This window comes from Dermacentor variabilis, unplaced genomic scaffold (assembly GCF_050947875.1).
Source record: "Dermacentor variabilis isolate Ectoservices unplaced genomic scaffold, ASM5094787v1 scaffold_14, whole genome shotgun sequence".
NCBI lineage: Eukaryota > Metazoa > Arthropoda > Arachnida > Ixodida > Ixodidae > Dermacentor > Dermacentor variabilis.
Genome location: NW_027460302.1, coordinates 16,010,033 through 16,028,093, shown reverse-complemented (window position 1 = coordinate 16,028,093; position 18,061 = coordinate 16,010,033). Strand labels below are relative to the sequence as shown.

Sequence of the window (18,061 nt, the reverse complement as noted above, 5' to 3'; positions counted from 1 at the left end):
ATTTTGTGCGGCCGATGAAAGTCTGAATCTTATTTCGTGTAGTTGCTTAATTTCTTTTTCTTTTTTTGCTGTCCCATAAATGGTTCGCCTTCCAGCAGAAACTGCGCTTTTATTTAGCTTCCAAATGTTTCTCAGACTTTTGCGGGTTTTAATGCGAAAGCACCATAGTACCCATTACGCGAAAACCCGGCGTCGCCGTCGCCACCAAGGGACGGTATCAAAAATGTCCAACGGCGCAAACAGTAAAAGCACGCCATAAATGTTTGGACTGACGTCATATTCAGTGGCTTTGAAAAGATTTCGTAAGATTCGGTCCGGGAACCCAGGCTTCCACGGTAAAGGAGCACACTGCCACGGCGGTTCCGTGGCCTGAGTGTACTTGGTGCGTGCGTCATTGCACGCGTCGAGTCGCAGCGCACTAATGGTGCGGCCTAGTGCGTGCATCATTGGCCACGCGACAGCGCTGCCAATGAGGAGGAGGTGGCGCCACGTCACGTGTATAAAATGAGTGAATAAAATAAAAATCATGTCCAATTGAACGTCGCTGAACGGTCCTATGATTATGGGCTCCACGCATGCTAGCGAGTGCATTGAGATGCTTAGGTGACGAGTGTTATTTGTCCTTACCTAGGCGCAATTACAACGCAGGAGAGATCTTGTGCGGAGACAAGGAAAGCGCGGAAAAGAAAAAAATTTCACCAAAAGCCGCTATAACAACGCTTTCGCGTTCCAACACATCAGTAGCCTTAAGTGTTTCTGCAATTTTTTTATTTCCACCTAATTCCCTTTTCCCGGTGAATATAGTGTTCCAGACACTCACTGATGATATTTCTGCGGTTAAGTTTTTGTCTAGAGCTTCGAGCTTTTTCTTTACAAGTATTTCTGATTCACTAACTTTCTTAACACTGAGATGTGCTTTAAAGTGCAGATCGTGCACTTCAAGATTGTAATTGTATCTGGTACAAGGACTAAGTTTGCTACTAAGAGTCTCTCAAGTGCACAACGCCATGCGGGTTAAGAAAGTCCTTTCGGTACTTGAACAGAAATATAACGCGACGTTTTTTAGTAACGGAACCCGAGTTCAGAGATGAAGTAAAGCAGAAAGACTTGAGTAGATTAGATATGCGTTCCCATCTCTTGTCTTGTTCACTTAATTCCACAGCAAAGCAGCACCTGGGCTCCCCTGCCTCTAAGCCTAGCTCCCTCTCCATCAATTGTCGTATTCGTTGCACCGGCAGGAAAAATGAGCGCAAATAAGATTGCCTCGGCGACAGGATGACGCGTGACCTTGAGCTCACGCGGCTCCTTTCATGGAATTCCGTGTAGTAAATTTCCAAATAAACCGCGATATTTTCTGTAAATGAAACGCACTTTACGGTGAGTGAAATGCATGAAGGCTTGATTGATTAGTAAATTATTCGCGCGACGTGGCTGTACTATAGTTTCTCACCATATTACAGCTAGAATAGAACTGGCGGAACTTTCCTAGTTAATCAGCAAACGTAAGACTGCTGACATAACGAAGTATAATATGAATAGAATTGAACATGCTCTCAGGAACGGAGGAAGCCTAAAAGCAGTGTAGAAGAAACTAAAAATAGGCAAGAATCAGGTGTATGTGTTAAGAGACAAAGCCGGCAATATCATTACTAATATGGATGAGATTGTCCAAGTGGCTGAAGAGTTCTATATAGTGATTTATACAGTACCAGTGGCACCCATGACGATAATGGAAGAATTGGAATAAGGAAAACGAAACTAACTTTTATTGGGCGAACCTGTGCCCACAATTACAGGCTACACTTATAGCACAACGATAGCGGCGAACACGGTCGGCGATCGTCGAAAATCTGATCAGCGGGTCAAGCGCGTCGGCTTTTATAGATCAGTCGTCGAATGTTTCAGATTAACCGATGGGACCCGCGCGTCTTCCGCAAAGTTCTACACTATTCGCGTCGCGCATGCATGCAATCAGATTACACAAGTTGCGGTGAAAGACAGTGTACGGAACCATCGATAACATTCCAGAAACTACTATTACATGCAGGCGCGTCCTGCGCTGCGCGATAACATTTGTTAGGCGGCCAAACGTGGTCGCCCGATATAGATAAGTGCACGTGTCAATAGGACCGTTCAGCGACGTTCAATTGGACATGACTTTTATTTTATTCACTCATTTTATACACGTGACGTGGCGCCACCTCCTCCTCATTGGCAGCGCTGTCGCGTGGCCAATGATGCACGCACTAGGCCGCACCTTTAGTGCGCTGCGACTCGACGCGTGCAATGACGCACGCACCAAGTACACTCAGGCCACGGAACCGCCGTGGCAGTGTGCTCCTTTACCGTGGAAGCCTGGGTTCCCGGACCGAATCTTACGAAGGTTGTGCTCACTGACCTGGAGAGGCAAAGCAGAAGGGTGGGCTTAAAAATTAATCTGCAGAAAACTAATGTTTAACAGTCTCGGAAGAGAACAGCAGTTTACGATAGGTAGCGGGGCACAGGAAGTGGTAAGGGAATACATCTACTTAGGGCAGGTAGTGACCGCGGATCCGGATCATGAGACTGAAATAATCAGAAGAATAAGAATGGGCTGCGTTGCGTTTGGCAGGCATTCTCAGATCATGAACAGCAGGTTGCCATTATACCTGAAGAGAAAAGTGTATAACAGCCGTGTCTTACCAGTACTCACGTACGGGGCAGAAACCTGGAGGCTTACGAAAAGGGTTCTACTTAAATTGAGGACGACGCAACGAGCTATAGAAAGAAGAATGATGTGTGTAACGTTAAGGGATAAGAGCAGATTGGGTGAGGGAAGAAAGGCGAGTTAATGACGTCTTAGTTGAAATCAAGAAAAAGAAATGGGGGGGGGGGGGGCATGGGCAGGGCATGTAATGAGGAGGGAAGATAACCGATCGTCATTAAGAAACTTAAGCTCGGGCCGAACTCCAACGCGGCCTATTATCTTCTTTTCCGAGATCCAGGGGTTATCTCGGAAAAACGCAAACGTTTTTCCGAGATAACCCCTGGACCGATTTTAATGAAATTTGTTGCATTTGAGAGAAAAGGGTAGGTTTTAGTGACTCTTGGAAGCGGAATTTAGATTTATGACCTTATTTTTGTTACAAGAACTATTAAAAATTCGTAAATTTGAAAAAAAAAATAGAAGCACGAAGTTTACAATTTTATAGCTCCGCATCAAGAGCAGATATCGCGGTTCTGTGAACGGCATCCATTAGATCATTCAAAGCGGACAAATTCGATACGTCATATATCTTACGTGAATTTGTTGCGTTGTTTACAAGGGTTGTGCAAAAGCTATATTTCCATATTACTAAATTTTTGACATTAATGTGTAAGATATCAATTTTGACCGCTTTGGATGCACTATTATATGCAATTCACGGAATTGTGTTATTTATTTTTGTTGCTGAGTTACGCAGTTGGAAACTTGATGGTTTCGTTTTCCGAAAATTTTCGATTTTGCAATTTTTTAATAAAATATTTACGACATAAATCAAAGATACGAAACCAACAGTCACTACAATTGAAGTTCTTCATTTAAATGCAACAAACCTTGTCAAATTTGGTGCGGTGATTGCCGGGAAAAACGAATTCTCCTTTTACATGTATTTATATAGGAGCACCCGAGCTAAAGCTTCCTCTTAAGGGTTACGGACTGGATTTCAAGGAAAGGGAAGCGTAGCAAGGGGCGGCAGAAAGTTAGGTGGAAGGATGAGATTCAGAAGTTTGCAGGGACGACATGCCGACAATTAGTACATGACCAGGGTAGTTGGAGAAGTATGAGAGAGGCCTTTGCCCTGCAGTGGGCGCAACCAGGCTGATGATGATGTCAAGCGGTACTTTTCCCATGATCATGTCCGTGTGCTGACAGAAAACTATCACCATCAGAATTAGCTCGTTGGCGTCCTTCGGCGCTACCGCGCGAACGCGCTCGTGCCAGTGCTACCGTGTTTGTTGTCGTGATTAATTAAGAAACACGAAGACGTAACCATTTTACAGCTTAAAGCAAAACTGTTAAGGGATAGTTGCCCCAGGATCATGTTGGTGTGTACACACAACTGCCCATACTTGGGCAGATCCCGAAAATAGTGCAATGCCGGGCCGACCCGCGGCGGAGGTGACGCAGACGTTACGCCTTCCCCGTGCGTGCGCCGATCCCGAAGATCGTCCAATGCCGGACAGAGTGGAAGGGCACTGAGTTCTTTTTTTAAAGGATCGATGGCTCGTTAACACGACAATAAACGCAAGAAAAAGGTAACGATTTTGGTGGCATCACCTTCATCCCAATACGAGAGGGATGTTCGCAAAATCAGTCGATCTATCAGTCCATCCAATTCCACTGCAGGGAACCTCAGCACAGCTCACGCTGTGAAATTTGACACGATATATCCTTGACCCGTACGGCGTATTTTTTCATAGCAATCCGTGCACGTGTGCAGCGCCGAGAGCAACTGGTTTGTTTAGCGCCGGCTAACGCGTACGAGCTTCGCTTGAATGATCCGCCTCCATTCCGCCCTGTGAAAGTGGATGTACAGCGACGCCGTAGACAAAGTGCAGCGATCGCGTTCGTGGTCGCTGTGCATGTTCGCGGCGTCTCTTCTTTGCGTGTGTAGCAAAAAACGGAAGACGCTTTGTCGAGACTAAAGTGTGAAACGGCGGGAGCCTGACACCATTGCCAATGGCGATTTGTTGCGTCGGAAACACCACGGAGGCACACAACTCGTACACTGTTATGTGAATGTTTGTTTGTTTATTAAATGCCTGCTACGTCGTTCTGGATGAAGTGTCTGTTAAATTAGTTTGTGGCCGCCTGGAAAGGTTGCAGCGCCGTTTGTGGATCAGGAGGAGACGCGTCTTCCATGGCGGTGTCGGGGTATAGTTGGCCATCCTCATCATCCACTTCGCTCGATTGACTTGTACTTGCTCGGCTTGCCCGGCAAGATGGCGGTCACGGCGCTTCCGAGATTCGTTTGCCTTGGTACCCGGAGATGCAGCGAGTGGCTTCAAACGCATTGCCTCTCTTGCGTTGGCCCGTCGCGTCCCTGGACTCTGTGGTGACGGACGCGCCTCGCCGCCCTGATGCATGCGACGTATACGCTCAGCCTCTCTTGAGCGCCGCTTGCGTTCAGCGGCTGCCGCACGTTGCGTGTTGGGAGACACTGGTTTGGCGAGACGAGGCATCCTTCCCACACGATAACGCAAAGTAAACTGCCGCCACGACCGCCACCACACCACACCCAAGCAGACGGTCGCCACACGCGCCTCGCGACAGTGACGTCAGGCCACACAGCGCCCAAGTGGAAGGCCACCTCAAGCGCCTGACAACAGTGACGTCAGGGTGCACCATCGAACACACGGCCGCCACGCGTGCCGATGAGTCGTCCCGCGCGGCGCCGAACCACCGAGACACCCGTACCTGCCAGTGACGTCACGAACGCGAGCCAATCAGGAGGCACACACCTGTGCCTAGCGAAAGTGACGTCACGACGCAAAGGAGACCAATCAGGAGGCCGGAAAGCTCTGACAGTTTCTGCTAGCGGCAGATGACCTTGACAATGAGCCATTAAAGGCTTCAGCCTCAATATGCGCTTTCTCGGTGGCCCACCAGGCATCGCACCGTCCAGATTACTGTAGCGTCCGCGAACGCTATCGCACCTTTGTTTTTTACCCCTTGTGCTTCGACGTCGCGGTGCATGCTCGCGGATTGCTTACATTTGCGCGTAACCGGACTTCACGAAGTGAAACAGCTGTGAAAATTTTACAACGAAGCTGTGTGTGGCTATAGGGTTCCGTGCATTTTTGTTCTCCATGAACAAAAACTATCATCGTCAATAGCTCATACCCTCGTAAGCATTCATGCTCCCGTAAGCAAGCGAAAAATGCAATGGCTCATAGCCCCCTAATAGAGGCTACAAGCACTCAGTGAAGTGAAGCGAACAGTGCTCAATTTTTTTCTAATCAAGCATACAACATCACAATAGCTTGTCGAAAAACTGTCATCATCAATCACGCATAACCCCGTAAGCAAGAAAAAAATGCGATGACTCGTAATCCGGTAAGGTTCATGGCTACTCACTTTGCGTGAATTAGCTGCGATGGCACTACCCATGTTAGCGTTGTCGGTGATCGGTGATTTCAATGTGAATGTGTCTACTGAAAAGGGAGCGGTTTACGTGTTCCGTGTTGCAGATATATTCTTTGCGATGCCACACTGATCCCGCCTAATCGACCACCCACCAACGTACGTTCACCGATTTGACACTATCATAAAATGTGATTGCAGTTGCGAGTGAAATAATGACCACTGATCAAGACAATGACTGAGTGTGCGTATCCTTCGTGACGATGACGACCCATAAAGACAATAAATTATTTCGTACCTTTGTTTAAAATTGTGCGTCACCGCCGTGTCGTGTGCTAAACAGCTTCGCTGGTCAACCACTTTCACAGAGTGGAATGGCTCATGATTTTTTGAACAAAGTTTGCCGTGATGTCGATTCGGATCGCAGCGCATGTTGAACGCATGCAACGAGCAGAGCGTCCCCTCACCGAGAACAGCAAGTCGTTTGCACACGTTCCTCACGCGCACACCACAGAGTGCACGCCGGACTGCAGAACTGCAACATCCATGCGCATTCTAGTAGGCCCTCCGCGTGTCGAAAGTGCATTATTGAGCTAATTCAATTTCTTAAAGTAAAACGGGTCACAAATTTTGTAAAGTAATGTTTAAACAGAAGCTGCAGACATGATAGAATCTTATTTTAATTCGAATACACGAGAAAAATTCACAGTTCCGCCCGAAAGGCGAAGTCCCGATTGCGATTACAAATTAGTAGATAGCTGTACGAAGGAAGGATAGTAATTTTACCGGCCGTGTAAACTTGTAAACATTCACTTATACCGCAATTAACAATGACAGAATGTATAAGCGTGAGTCAACGAGGACGTAGAAGGAACACACACACAGAGACAGCGCTGTCTTTGTGTGTGTCGCGCCTACACACTATTATTGATACAAACCAACTAGCACGTCAACATGTTTTAACTAAACCAGCGCGATGTCACGCGCGCACAGGTAAACATGAACGCATCTCGCTCAATGACAGCGGAAACTATCTGGAAATGGTGGAGTTAGGAATCGCGCCACCAGCCGCGAGCCAAGTGACCTCCATGCATCTGTCGCTTCAAGGTGAGCGAAACGTCCAAAGCACAGCGCACACGAAGCTACCGGCACTACACGCACTCTGCAAACATCGCAGATAATCTTGAAGCTGAGCGGACGCGCACTTTTGCCACGTCGCATATCGCTTTCAAGACATGCGAGCGCCGCAACGCGTCCCTGCGGCGTCCCTACGGCGTCCGCGATTCGCGTTGCCAACGCCGTAGTAGACGGCGCAATGTCTCCGCTCTGTAAGAGCGACGGGCGAGGACATCGAGGCACCCTGGCAGCTGCCGAAGAAGAACGCCCCCTCCTCCCTCACCTGGCCCCCCTGCCTCGCGCGCCACAGCATAGTTTCCTACAATATTCTAGAGAGAACTCTGGCGCTGCAGTTGTTGACCCGCCAAGGGAATCATGTGAAATACATGTATTTGTCTGATCTTCGTGCTTGTGGATTCAGACGTCCTTTTCAGGTGCGTGGTGTCGCAACACACCAAACGCTTGCTGACGCAGACGCCCCTGCGGTGAAGGCATAAAAAGCATAATAAACAAAGCCACAAGGACGTTTGAATCCACAATTGTGATAATTGTGCTAATTGTCTATGATCGGCGTCTGAAAAGGTGCCGCACCGAAGCACCGTTCCAGTTCTCAGAAACGCCCCATAATTTCCCAAATACCATGTCGTCCACGGTGAAAATAATCTACCAGTAAGAAAGCTCTCTCCATTTCTCGTGGCCAAGCGTCTGAAAGACAAAATTGGACTGACACATAAAGATTGAAAAATGTCTAACGGGGACCTCCTCCTAGAACTAAACGACAAAGATCAAGCGCAGAAGCTCTCGGAACATTGCTCTCGTATTGAGCTCTCGTATTGGCGACACGACAGTGACAATTTCACCACATAGAACACTGAATACAAGCCGGAGTGTGATATCAGAGGAAGACATTATTGGCCTGAACGATGAAGAACTCCTTGAGCGTTTCCAGGAGCAAAATGTGACAAACGTACAAAGAATTTTCATCGGCAGAAATGACCAAAAAATCCGAACAAGACATGTCATACATTTGGAACAAGCGTAATGCCTACCTCTCTGGATGCAGGATCATCACCACCAGCAGCAGCAGCCTGGTTACGCCCACTGCAGGGCGAAGACCTCTCCCATACTTCACCAACTACCCCGGTCGTGTGCTAATTGTGGCCATGTTGCCCCTGCAAACTTCTTAATCTCATCCGCCCACCTAACTTTCTGCCGCCCCCTGCTACGCTTCCCTTCCCTTGGAATGCAGTCCGTAACCCATGATGACCGTCGGTTATCTTTCCTCATTACATGTCCTGCCCCCGCCCATTTCTTTTTCTTGATTTCAACTAAGATGTCATCAACTCGCGTTTGTTCCCTCACCCATTCTGATCTTTTCTTATCCCTTAACGTTACATCCATCATTCTTCTTTCCATTATATATAGCTCGTTGGGTCGTCCTCAATTTGAGTAGAACCCTTTTCGTAAGGCTCCAGGTTTCTGTCCCGTACATGAGTACGTGAGATGCAGGGTACGTAAAAGTAAATGTCAGGCCATATGTACCGAGCCCAAGACGGGGTTTCAAGTGCCAAAGGTTCGGACATGCTTCACATGCATGCCGAGGCCAAACAACCTGTGCTAAATTCAGCTCCAATGATATCAATCTGCAAACTGCGCTTCTTCCTCATATTGTATTAACTGCAAAGGAGACCATCTAGCTTACTCGCGGTATTTCCCATGCTGGAAAAAAAGGAAAAGGAAGTAATTGCTCTGACTGTGAAAGAAACATTCATTCTTTGAAGCCAGAAGGCGGCTATCGTACCTTCCGCGAAGAAGTTATGCCGATGTGACGCAGGTGGGCGCAGCGTCACAGATGCCTCAGGAGTCCTCCGAGCCCACGCGCAGTGGTGCCGCAGTGACCCCTCCCGCCCCCGCGGTGGAAGCAGCCAATGCTGCTCCATCCTTTTCGAAGGGCCTGCAGACACCAGTTCCACAGGGCCCTAAAATCAAGCGAACCCCAAGGCCTGAGACACTTGTCGCGGCGCTCAACTCTCGGTCCTCCAGCGCCTCAGAGAGCGATGGAGGTCGACGCAAAAATCGCGGTGTCATCGACACCGAAGGACAAGCGCTTTCCCGAGCGTGGAAAGAGGGACAGTCTAAATAACCACTCAAAATAAGAAAGCCGTAACCTGAAGGTTATCGCTCCTTTGTATCTGCCTTTTTTAGATCTGTCACCTAACATCTTTATCTCCTATTCGCTCGTTAATATCATTTTTACGTTTCTGTTTCATAATGGCTTTTATTGACCATTGGAATTGTAGAGGTCTCTTACATAACTTAGGTGACATTGAGGACCTGTTATTTAACTTCTCCGCTGTGGCCTTGTGCTTACAGGAAACAAAGCTAGGTGAAAAACAAATATTTGAAAAGGTTTCACCGTTGTACGGCGCGACCGTACTCAGACGAACCGGCTGTCAGGTGGTGTAGCCATCGCACTGCAGGGTGGTTTTGCAGCCAGAGGTTCCCATTAAGTCACACAGAAGCTGTTGCTGTCACCATTTTAGCTCACAAAACCATCACCATTTGTTCAGTATACATTCCGCCGCATCAGCATTTTACTACATTAATTGATGTGTAAATGAAACTCCGAGTTACGCTGTGAAGGTAATGCGACGCTGCACATTTTAGTGTAGTGGTCAATTTATATGCTTGGATTTAGAGCACCTCGGGCCGCCAGAGGGACCGCATGTTGTCATCGTCCTTGTCCTTAGTTTGGCATGTGTCCTTGAAGTTAATGTTGCGTCTGTGCGCTACTCTGGGCGGGTCGGGAAAGATCTTTATGGTTGCTCGCGAAAATCGGGCAGTGCTTACAAAGAGAACGTTCACATCCGGAGACTGTGTTTGAGAATTTAGTTGTTATAAGAAGAGGCGTTGCCCTTGTGATCATAGGCCGGGTTTGGTAATCTCGGCTCGCGCAAATTTGGTTGTATCCGTGTTTGCTTTTTGAAGGGCACTGTTCGGGTGGTTCCTGTTTGAAAAGGTTTCTTTATGGGTTCGAGTCTATCTACAGTCTTGGTTTTCAACGCAAATGCCACGGTCGTGTGGCTTCACCTTTAAATATACATTTTTTGCGATGTCTGGGATGATTTGTTTATTCTAGGTTCAAGGGGGGGGGGGTGTTTTATACAGCGCTGCTTTAATGTCCCGGTGTCAATATATATTGTCTAGAAAGGTTATGCGCTCAGTTGAAAATTTCGGTGTGAATTTTATTGTTGGATCAAGAGAATTGAGGGATGTTAAAGATTTTTCTGGACTGTCCTCACCACGTCCCCACATTATAAATATGTCGTCTATGTATCCTAGGTAGGTGTGGGACTTGTCTGTGCAGAGAAATAGGAAATCTTCTCGAGTGCCAATAAGTATGTTCGCCTATAGGCTGGTGCAAAAGGTGTACGCATACTTGCCCCATGTACTTGTAGGTGGTAATTGTCCTCAAACTCAAAGTAGTCGTATGTTAGAAGTAGAGTTTGACGTAAGGAGTTAACGGGACAAGTAGGCGTAAATAGTGTTGTGGAAATTGCACAGCATTTCTTTTATCAAAGATACAGTCAGGGATTGGAATGTTGGTTCGCAGGGCCGTGACGTCTAGTGTTGCGAGAATTGTGTATTGCGATATTGTGCCTTTAGAATTAATGTTTTCCATAATTCACAGTAGGTGGGAGTATGTTGTACAAATGACAGAAGTGTTTTTGGTAAATCACCGAGGAAGTGGCTAAGAAATGTGGAGAGGCTCTCTGTTGGCGTTTTATTTGATATTATCGGACGCTCTGGGGTATTAACGGTATATAATTCAGTGGGTGGAATATTATGAATTTTCGGAAAGAGGTAGAAGGATATTAGCACTGTGATATTAGCAGCAAGGATCCTGCAGTTTGGTTGGTTTTAGCAAATTTAGTTCTGACGGTGTTATCACTTGACCAGCAAAAGGTGATTTCAGCCTGTTGGTAATTGTCATTGTGTATGGTCATGTGGTATCGTTGTTCAATTTACGGTTTAAGGTATTTCAGCTGTTCGTAAGCCTCGTGCTTGTTATCTGCTGGCCAGATAACTATACTTCCACCGTTATCTGCTTCCTTAAAGGCAATGTCGTTCCGGCTACTAAGATTTGAGGTACGACTGTCTGGGGCAGTTGTTTTTGGATCGCTTAACTTTCTATTTGTTCCGTATTTTTCTTCTTGCATTTTATTGTGGTGGCAAATGTTTGGACATTTCTACCGCCGCCGTGATGTTCCGCATGGGGTCGGTGGGCAGTAGAATCGCGTGTCGTGTGGTCAAATCGCGCAAAGGTGAGCCCACGATGGCGGCTCAATCTCGCGCACCCACGGGCGGGGAAGAAGCGGGCCGTCGTGCGCGAGGCGTCCCGGCGGCTTCGGCGCGCGGCTGTCTTGAAAGCGATCTGCGACGAGTGCAGTCCAGGCGTGCCGAAGCCTCGTAGCTTCGTGTTTCTCGCCGCTTAGCGCGCGTTGAAGCGAGAGAGGCACGAAGTAAGGCCAATTCTATCGCTGCTGCTGTCGCGATTCCTCACTCCAGCATTTCGACAGCGAGTATCCGCGCTCATCGAGCGAGATGTGTTTACCTGTGCGCGCGTGACACTGTGCTTGTTAATTTAGTTAAAGCACGTTGGCTGGCTAGATGGTTTGAATCCATAATAAAATGCGTAAGCGCGGCTGAACGTGGGCGCAGAAAGAAACAGGCACACACAGACGGCGCTGTCTCTGCGTGTCAGTTCCTTTCTACGTCCTTGTTCAGCCGCGCTTGCGCGTTCTTTCATGGATTCAAACCAACTCGAGGAGCCTCAAGGCGACGCCGACGGCAGAAACGCGCCTGGAGTGTCCATGTAATTGCTGTCGCAATACTTACGACCTACATACATTAGAGCATCGGTTTGTAATTCGAATATACGAAAAACCGTAATTTTGATACGCGAAAACTAAAAACACAAGCTCCTTCTCCAGTTGCCGTCTTCCTTTTTTTTTTGGTTGAGCAAGTCACGAAAAATTCCCAACTATATATATCTTTTTATATATATAGAGGCGAACAGCCTCGCTGTAAAATTTTCGGTGCCGGATTCCGCTCCTACGCGGCGCGCCGTCTGCCGCCAGCAGGCGTTCCTCGGCCCTGCCGTTGCAGTGATGCAACGAACATCTAAACATCTGAAGCTGACTCTCAATGGTGAGAGTCAGCTTCTTTTCTGAGCACTGCAAAAGTGCTCTCGCTTCGAGTGGGAGCTTCTGGTGATTGGTACTTGTCTCGCAACCACAACGGTGGCTTGAATTTGTAGTCCGTGAAATTGCCACAACGGTAGCTCCGAGATCTCGTGTTAGGGTAACAATTTGGCGTTGAGTGCGCACGTGTAACGCTCCATCGTCGTTTTGCAGGATCATGGTCCTGGACCGTGGACACATCGTGGAGTTCGATGCGCCGCGTGACCTGCTGAAGCAGGAGACCTCGGTCTTCTACCAGTTGGCTAAGGATGCCAACCTTGTCTAGCCTTGTGCACACTGTTTCCCAAGGATTGTGTTTTACTCATGGCTATTGCCAATGTGTTCGACCTCAGTAGTTAGTTTTATGTAGCCTGAGAAAAATAGCCCTGTTTACATTGCTTCAGCTTTAAATTGAAATATGAATAAGCCTATGTTAATTGTGCACCTGCTCAGAGGTAAAGAAAATAAAAAAAAAAGTTAATGAAACCGACTGGATATTTATTTGCCCGTATAAGTCACTGACAAGGTTTTGAAGGGGCTTCGAGTTCATATTGATGCTGGAACATTTGTAATAAACTCTGAAATGGTGTAGTGAACTCACTGCTCTAACATCGCGACATGGTGACGCGATTTTGGAGGACACAACTAGTACAGCCCAAGAACCCAGCTGGTGTGCCTGTCGGTAGGCAGAATTTACAACGCTCACACTGACTTCGTAGGCGGGGCAGGAGCTTTAATCGACATGTTGTAGGCGAAGTCGGACGATGGACAGCAATATCTCCGACTCACCCGCTAATGTCCTGAACATTGAAACGTGCATTGACTGCGCGGTGGTCACTTCTCATAAACGGTGCTAAAATTTTTGCAGGCAGGAGGCTCCTTCGCCGCCACCAGCACCTGTGATTGACCTGTTCATTTTTATTGCCTCTTATCTGGCAAGTAGACGTTTAGAACATCGAATGTAAGGTCATAGTCACCTCAGCGCACAAGCGTCCGGCAGTGTTTCTTTTCGCTTTCTACTCGGTATGACTACAGCTCAAATTTGCTTTCGTGGTTCTGTCATTGCAACAATATAAAACAGGGCATGGAGCTTTCAACTGGTAAAGCTGAAGTTGAAACAAATGTAACAGCCAAGAGTTGACGTGCCACTCGTTATATATATTGCTGGTGCATTGTGCAATCCAACCATGCGAAATGTTACTCGTACTTGAAACTTCTGCTTCTTGCTTAATTAGCTACATGTCTCACCTGATTTGGAAAAAGCTGCCACGCATACTAAGTGATGGCTCCAAGACTTCATGCAGCAAAGATGTATGTTTTGTCCTTCGTAAAAACGTCTTTTCTGGCGCTTTGCACCACTGAGTGCACCAGACGAAATGGCTCTTATGCGCACCCATAATTGAAATGCCAGGATGAGGCATCACTGATTTGTGTTGACATCTCGCCCTTCGAGCAGACGCTACGTTGCAGCTAGAACAGACAGCTCGGCATCGGTCGCCGCTCGCTAGGACAGTCACTAAGACATTGTAAGGCAGGCGGAGAGAACTACACCACCGTAAAAATTTACGTGGAAAGTCCTTGGAGTTGTCCAAGTCTGCGTATTTGTGCCACTTGCTCATTTCCACGCAACCCGGTGCCATTATCAGTGTTATGAGACTTGATCTAACCAGTACAAACGACAGCACTGTGGCGACACGAACTGCTGTCGATGGTGGCCCAAGGTGAATTGATGACTCGAGCAAACTACTGCAGGGGGCGGCGCCAGGTGTGATGACCTCCCGATCACTATAAGCTGCTATCGCTCTTTAGCGCCTTATCCATGGGCGTCGAACCGTTATAAACCGTGATCAATAGCACTCCGGCTACGTCTGGCGCGTGTCGCAAGTGGCGACAGAGCGCTGACTACTGACAGCCTCGTGTGCTCTGTGTTCTCGCCGCGTAGCTCGCGTTGAAGCGAGAGGCAGCACGACGGCGAATTCGCTCACTGTTGTGGCCGCTACCTTGAAAGCGATCGGAAGGAGGGACGGTTTTTCTCCTTGGTTAAGCATAGAAATGACCAGCCGTGGTTGCTCAGTGGCTATGGTGTTCGGCTGCTGAGCACGAGGTGGCGGGATCAAATACCGGCCACGGCGGTCGCATTTCGATGGAAGCGAAAACACCCGTGTATAGGTGCACGTTAAAGAACGCCAGGTTGTAAAAATTTCCAGAGTCCTCCACTACGGCGTGCCTCATAATCAGGAAGTGGTTTTGGCACGTAAAACGCCATAATTTATTTAGGCATAGAAATGCTTACGCATTCATACATATCCTGTGAAAATGTGGAATAACAACGTTTACCTTTCGTGCCGCTTCTGGCTTCCGTCTTCTGTTCGCGCATGCGAGAGGTGCTTTTGACTTTTAAGATCCTCTGCGACGTACCGGTCTGAAGGCTTAAAGAGTCCCTAAACAACCTCCGACATTTTTTTTCTGGGTGCTCCTGGAATAAACTAAGCTTGGCGCTGTTTCTGTCCTACTTCGTCCGGTAATTTTAACCTTGCGCTTCAAATCCTTCATTAGCTATGCACCAAATCGTACTACGCACCAACATCGTACTCTGAAATGTGTAAAATAGGTTAGAGACTCGAGTAGCAAAGAAACGAACGCGACGTGTAGAGAATCCCGTCAGTATATCTGGGGTAATGCGGCAGTGCTACAAATGCAAACCGTGCTTCTTTCATGGACTTTCCAGTACTTCTTTCGCTAGTCAACAGGGTGCTTCAAGTGACGTCCGCAGGGTGCACCTTTAGGCAAAATTACACCCTTTGGGTCACATCTTGCCACACAATAACCATCATCTGTCTTGTCCGTATTTAATTTCTTCAACGCTGCGAGCTCGGTACTTCCGAGTCACGAATGGCATGCGCGTTATAAGCACGACAGAGTATTCTCCGCAGGAAAGTAGCGAGCGCTGTCTTTTCAAGAAAGGAAACGCAAGCAAGACAGATGACGATTATTTTATGGCAAGATTCGACCTAAAGGGTGAACATTTGTTTAAGCGTGTAAAAAATTGGCCGACGATTACGCTTCATGGTAATGCAATCTTTGAGCGCAGCTGCTGCCTTATTTCAACAGGCAACCGCGTACAGAACGCGCAGTGCTGCACGGTGGCTGTTCTGCGTTTCGGATTGGGCAGCCTCCACCGTGATCCGTTGCTATCGAGCCGGCACTCCGGCCCGGCGACGCGCCATCGCGCCATATTCTAGTGGGTCACATCCCCGGAGAGGCGGTGGGGAGATTATAAATTACTATTGAATGGTTCTTCTGAGGTGGGACGAGGAAACTGCTAGAGAACAAGGGTACTGAGTAGAGGTCACACAATCATTCTCTCACACACAGGCGTCAATGTATCCGCACAAGGTTTCTAACATGTGCTCTACAGCAGACGGCAGCCTCTCTCCCCCAAGAGGGACTTCGGGACCACCTTCACATCTTCATCGATGGATCCGTGACAGCCGAGACGGGCTCATCCACTGCAGCCTGCGTTGCACCGACCCCACAAAAGAGCAAACTGTGCCGTCTCCCGGGACATGCAAGCTCTACCGCAGCCGAGCTAGCAGAACTCCACCTTGCTGTGGACCTACTGGCAGAGGAGCTATCAGCGACCCCGGCAGCCATCTTCTGCGATTCAAAGGCGGCGCTGCTCTGCCTGCAAAGCCCTGACAGGGCTAGCCTTGGGATTGCCCTGCTCTCTTGAAGACTGACGGCCCTTCAGGATGCTCACTATCCCTGCATTGGCTATCGGCACACGTGGGGATCCCGGGCAATGAAGAGGCAGACACTCTTGCAAAGAGTGCCCACCACTCAAGCGTCCCCCTCAGCCCTGCTGTAAGAGCCGCAGACTACTCGAGACACAGGCTGCGCCGGCACATCATCGCCTGCCAGCCGGACAGACGGGTATCCCTGGGTCGGCTTCCACGGCCTCTTACACAGCACGGCCTCCCATGAAGGGATGCCTCGTTGCTGCTCCGACTGCAAGTTGGCTGCCACTGGACGGCAGCCCACCGGCACCGCCTTGGGAAAGCCACCTCGGTATATCTTATTTTGTTATAGCGCAAGCTTGACACGCACAACAGAAGGCACATGTGACACATAGCGCTGTGTGTGTCAGATGTGCCTTCTGTTGTCCGTGTCAAGCCTGCGCTATAACAAAATAAGATATGCCGTACCAACAAGCCCCTATTGCTATCCTCATCCACCTCGCCAGCCTGTGCCACCTGCGGTGAACCAGAGACTCTGGAGCACCTCTTGCTGGCCTGACCTGCTCACCTGCAGCCCCGCGGTCGACTTCTGCATGAGTTCCACCGCCTGGGGCTCCCATGTTCACGACAGGAAGATATCCTCTTCCCCTGTCGTAATCAGCTACCAGCCTTCCTAAGTGTCTTCGAGTACATCGACTCGTCGGGGCTCTCGGCGACACTATAGGAAAATTCTACAAAGACGGATAGCCTAACGGCCATCCCACCATCTCGGGCTTCCTGATCCGCCACTACTTCGCTTCTGCCGGGCCACCTCCTATACGGTCTATCACCAGCCTACTCCTCCGGTCAAGCCCACTGGGCACTCCCGGCCGGGCTGCTCTGATGCTACTAGGACGACCCTCTACCTTTCTCCCTCCTGCCCTCTCCCTCCTATGCTCCCATCTACCCCACTCTGCTGGCTCAGCGCCAGCAGGGTGGGGGAGATGGGAGTAAACTTCTGCATGGGTTGCAGAAGATAGTGCTAGCCTTTCCTCCTTTCCCCACAAGAACCATTTCCCTCTCTCCGCACAAAGTTTGGGGTGGGAAGTAGAAGTAAGGGGACGAAATGCTATAACTGTCGTTCCAGTCACCGCAACGGCACTGCGCCAGATAAGGGGAGGTATAGGGCAAGGGTGGAGGCGGGAGATGGACAGCCAGGCGTAAGCACTGCTACAGGCGACAAATGCCACTCAGGAACTCGCCCCGCAAACGGGGAAGCGAGAGACGGCTGAGAGCCGTACAGCCACGCGACGCGTAGACGGAGGAGCAGAGGGCCGTGGATCACGCGCGAGGCGGCAAGGAGTGCCGGCCGCCGGCACCGCGGCAGTGCCGTCACAGCGGGAGAAGGGACGGCGAGAGCAGAGTGGACGGCAGCGGCGAGTCACCGCAACGGCGCTGCGCAGAGGAAGGGGGCATGAGGATAGGTGAGAACACGTGGTCCGGCTGTGGAGGACAAGGGGAGAGAAAGACTCGCGCCGCGCGCGAGAGATGGCAGCAGGAGTGCACACAGCCAGAGCAGCGCGCGGATTGGTTACGGCGAGGGACGACCGCGCCGCGAAATGCATGGACTGGCGCCACAGATGCGCTCTAAAAGGAAGGTGTCAACCAAGCGTCGACGCTACAGAAGGTCGATGCACGTACACTCTAAAAGAAGTTTGCACCCTTTCGGGCTTATCTTGTCCCACAACAATAAGCGTCATCTGCTTTGCTCGCGGTTTCCTCTCTTGAAAACTCGGAGCTGGCTGCTTTCCCGTCGAGAATGCCGTGTCAAGATAACGTGCAAGCCGTTCGTGACTACTCTCTAAAAACGGTTACACCCT

General features: G+C 49.1%; 2 protein-coding genes across 5 annotated transcripts in view; one reads left to right on the top strand and one right to left on the bottom strand.

Moving 5' to 3' along the window:
• Nucleotides 1–13,061, top strand: part of LOC142567821 (multidrug resistance-associated protein 1-like) — a 211,265-nt gene extending 198,204 nt beyond the window's left edge. For both annotated transcript variants that reach the window (XM_075677969.1, XM_075677970.1), the window contains exon 29: nucleotides 12,640–13,061. In XM_075677969.1, the coding sequence (XP_075534084.1) occupies nucleotides 12,640–12,751 (112 nt within the window). In that variant the 3' untranslated portion in view covers nucleotides 12,752–13,061. The remainder of the gene's footprint in view (nucleotides 1–12,639) is intronic.
• LOC142567822 (uncharacterized) overlaps nucleotides 1–18,061 on the bottom strand; it is a 91,897-nt gene that overhangs the window by 33,046 nt on the left and 40,790 nt on the right. The gene's annotated exons all lie outside the window — the stretch shown is intronic.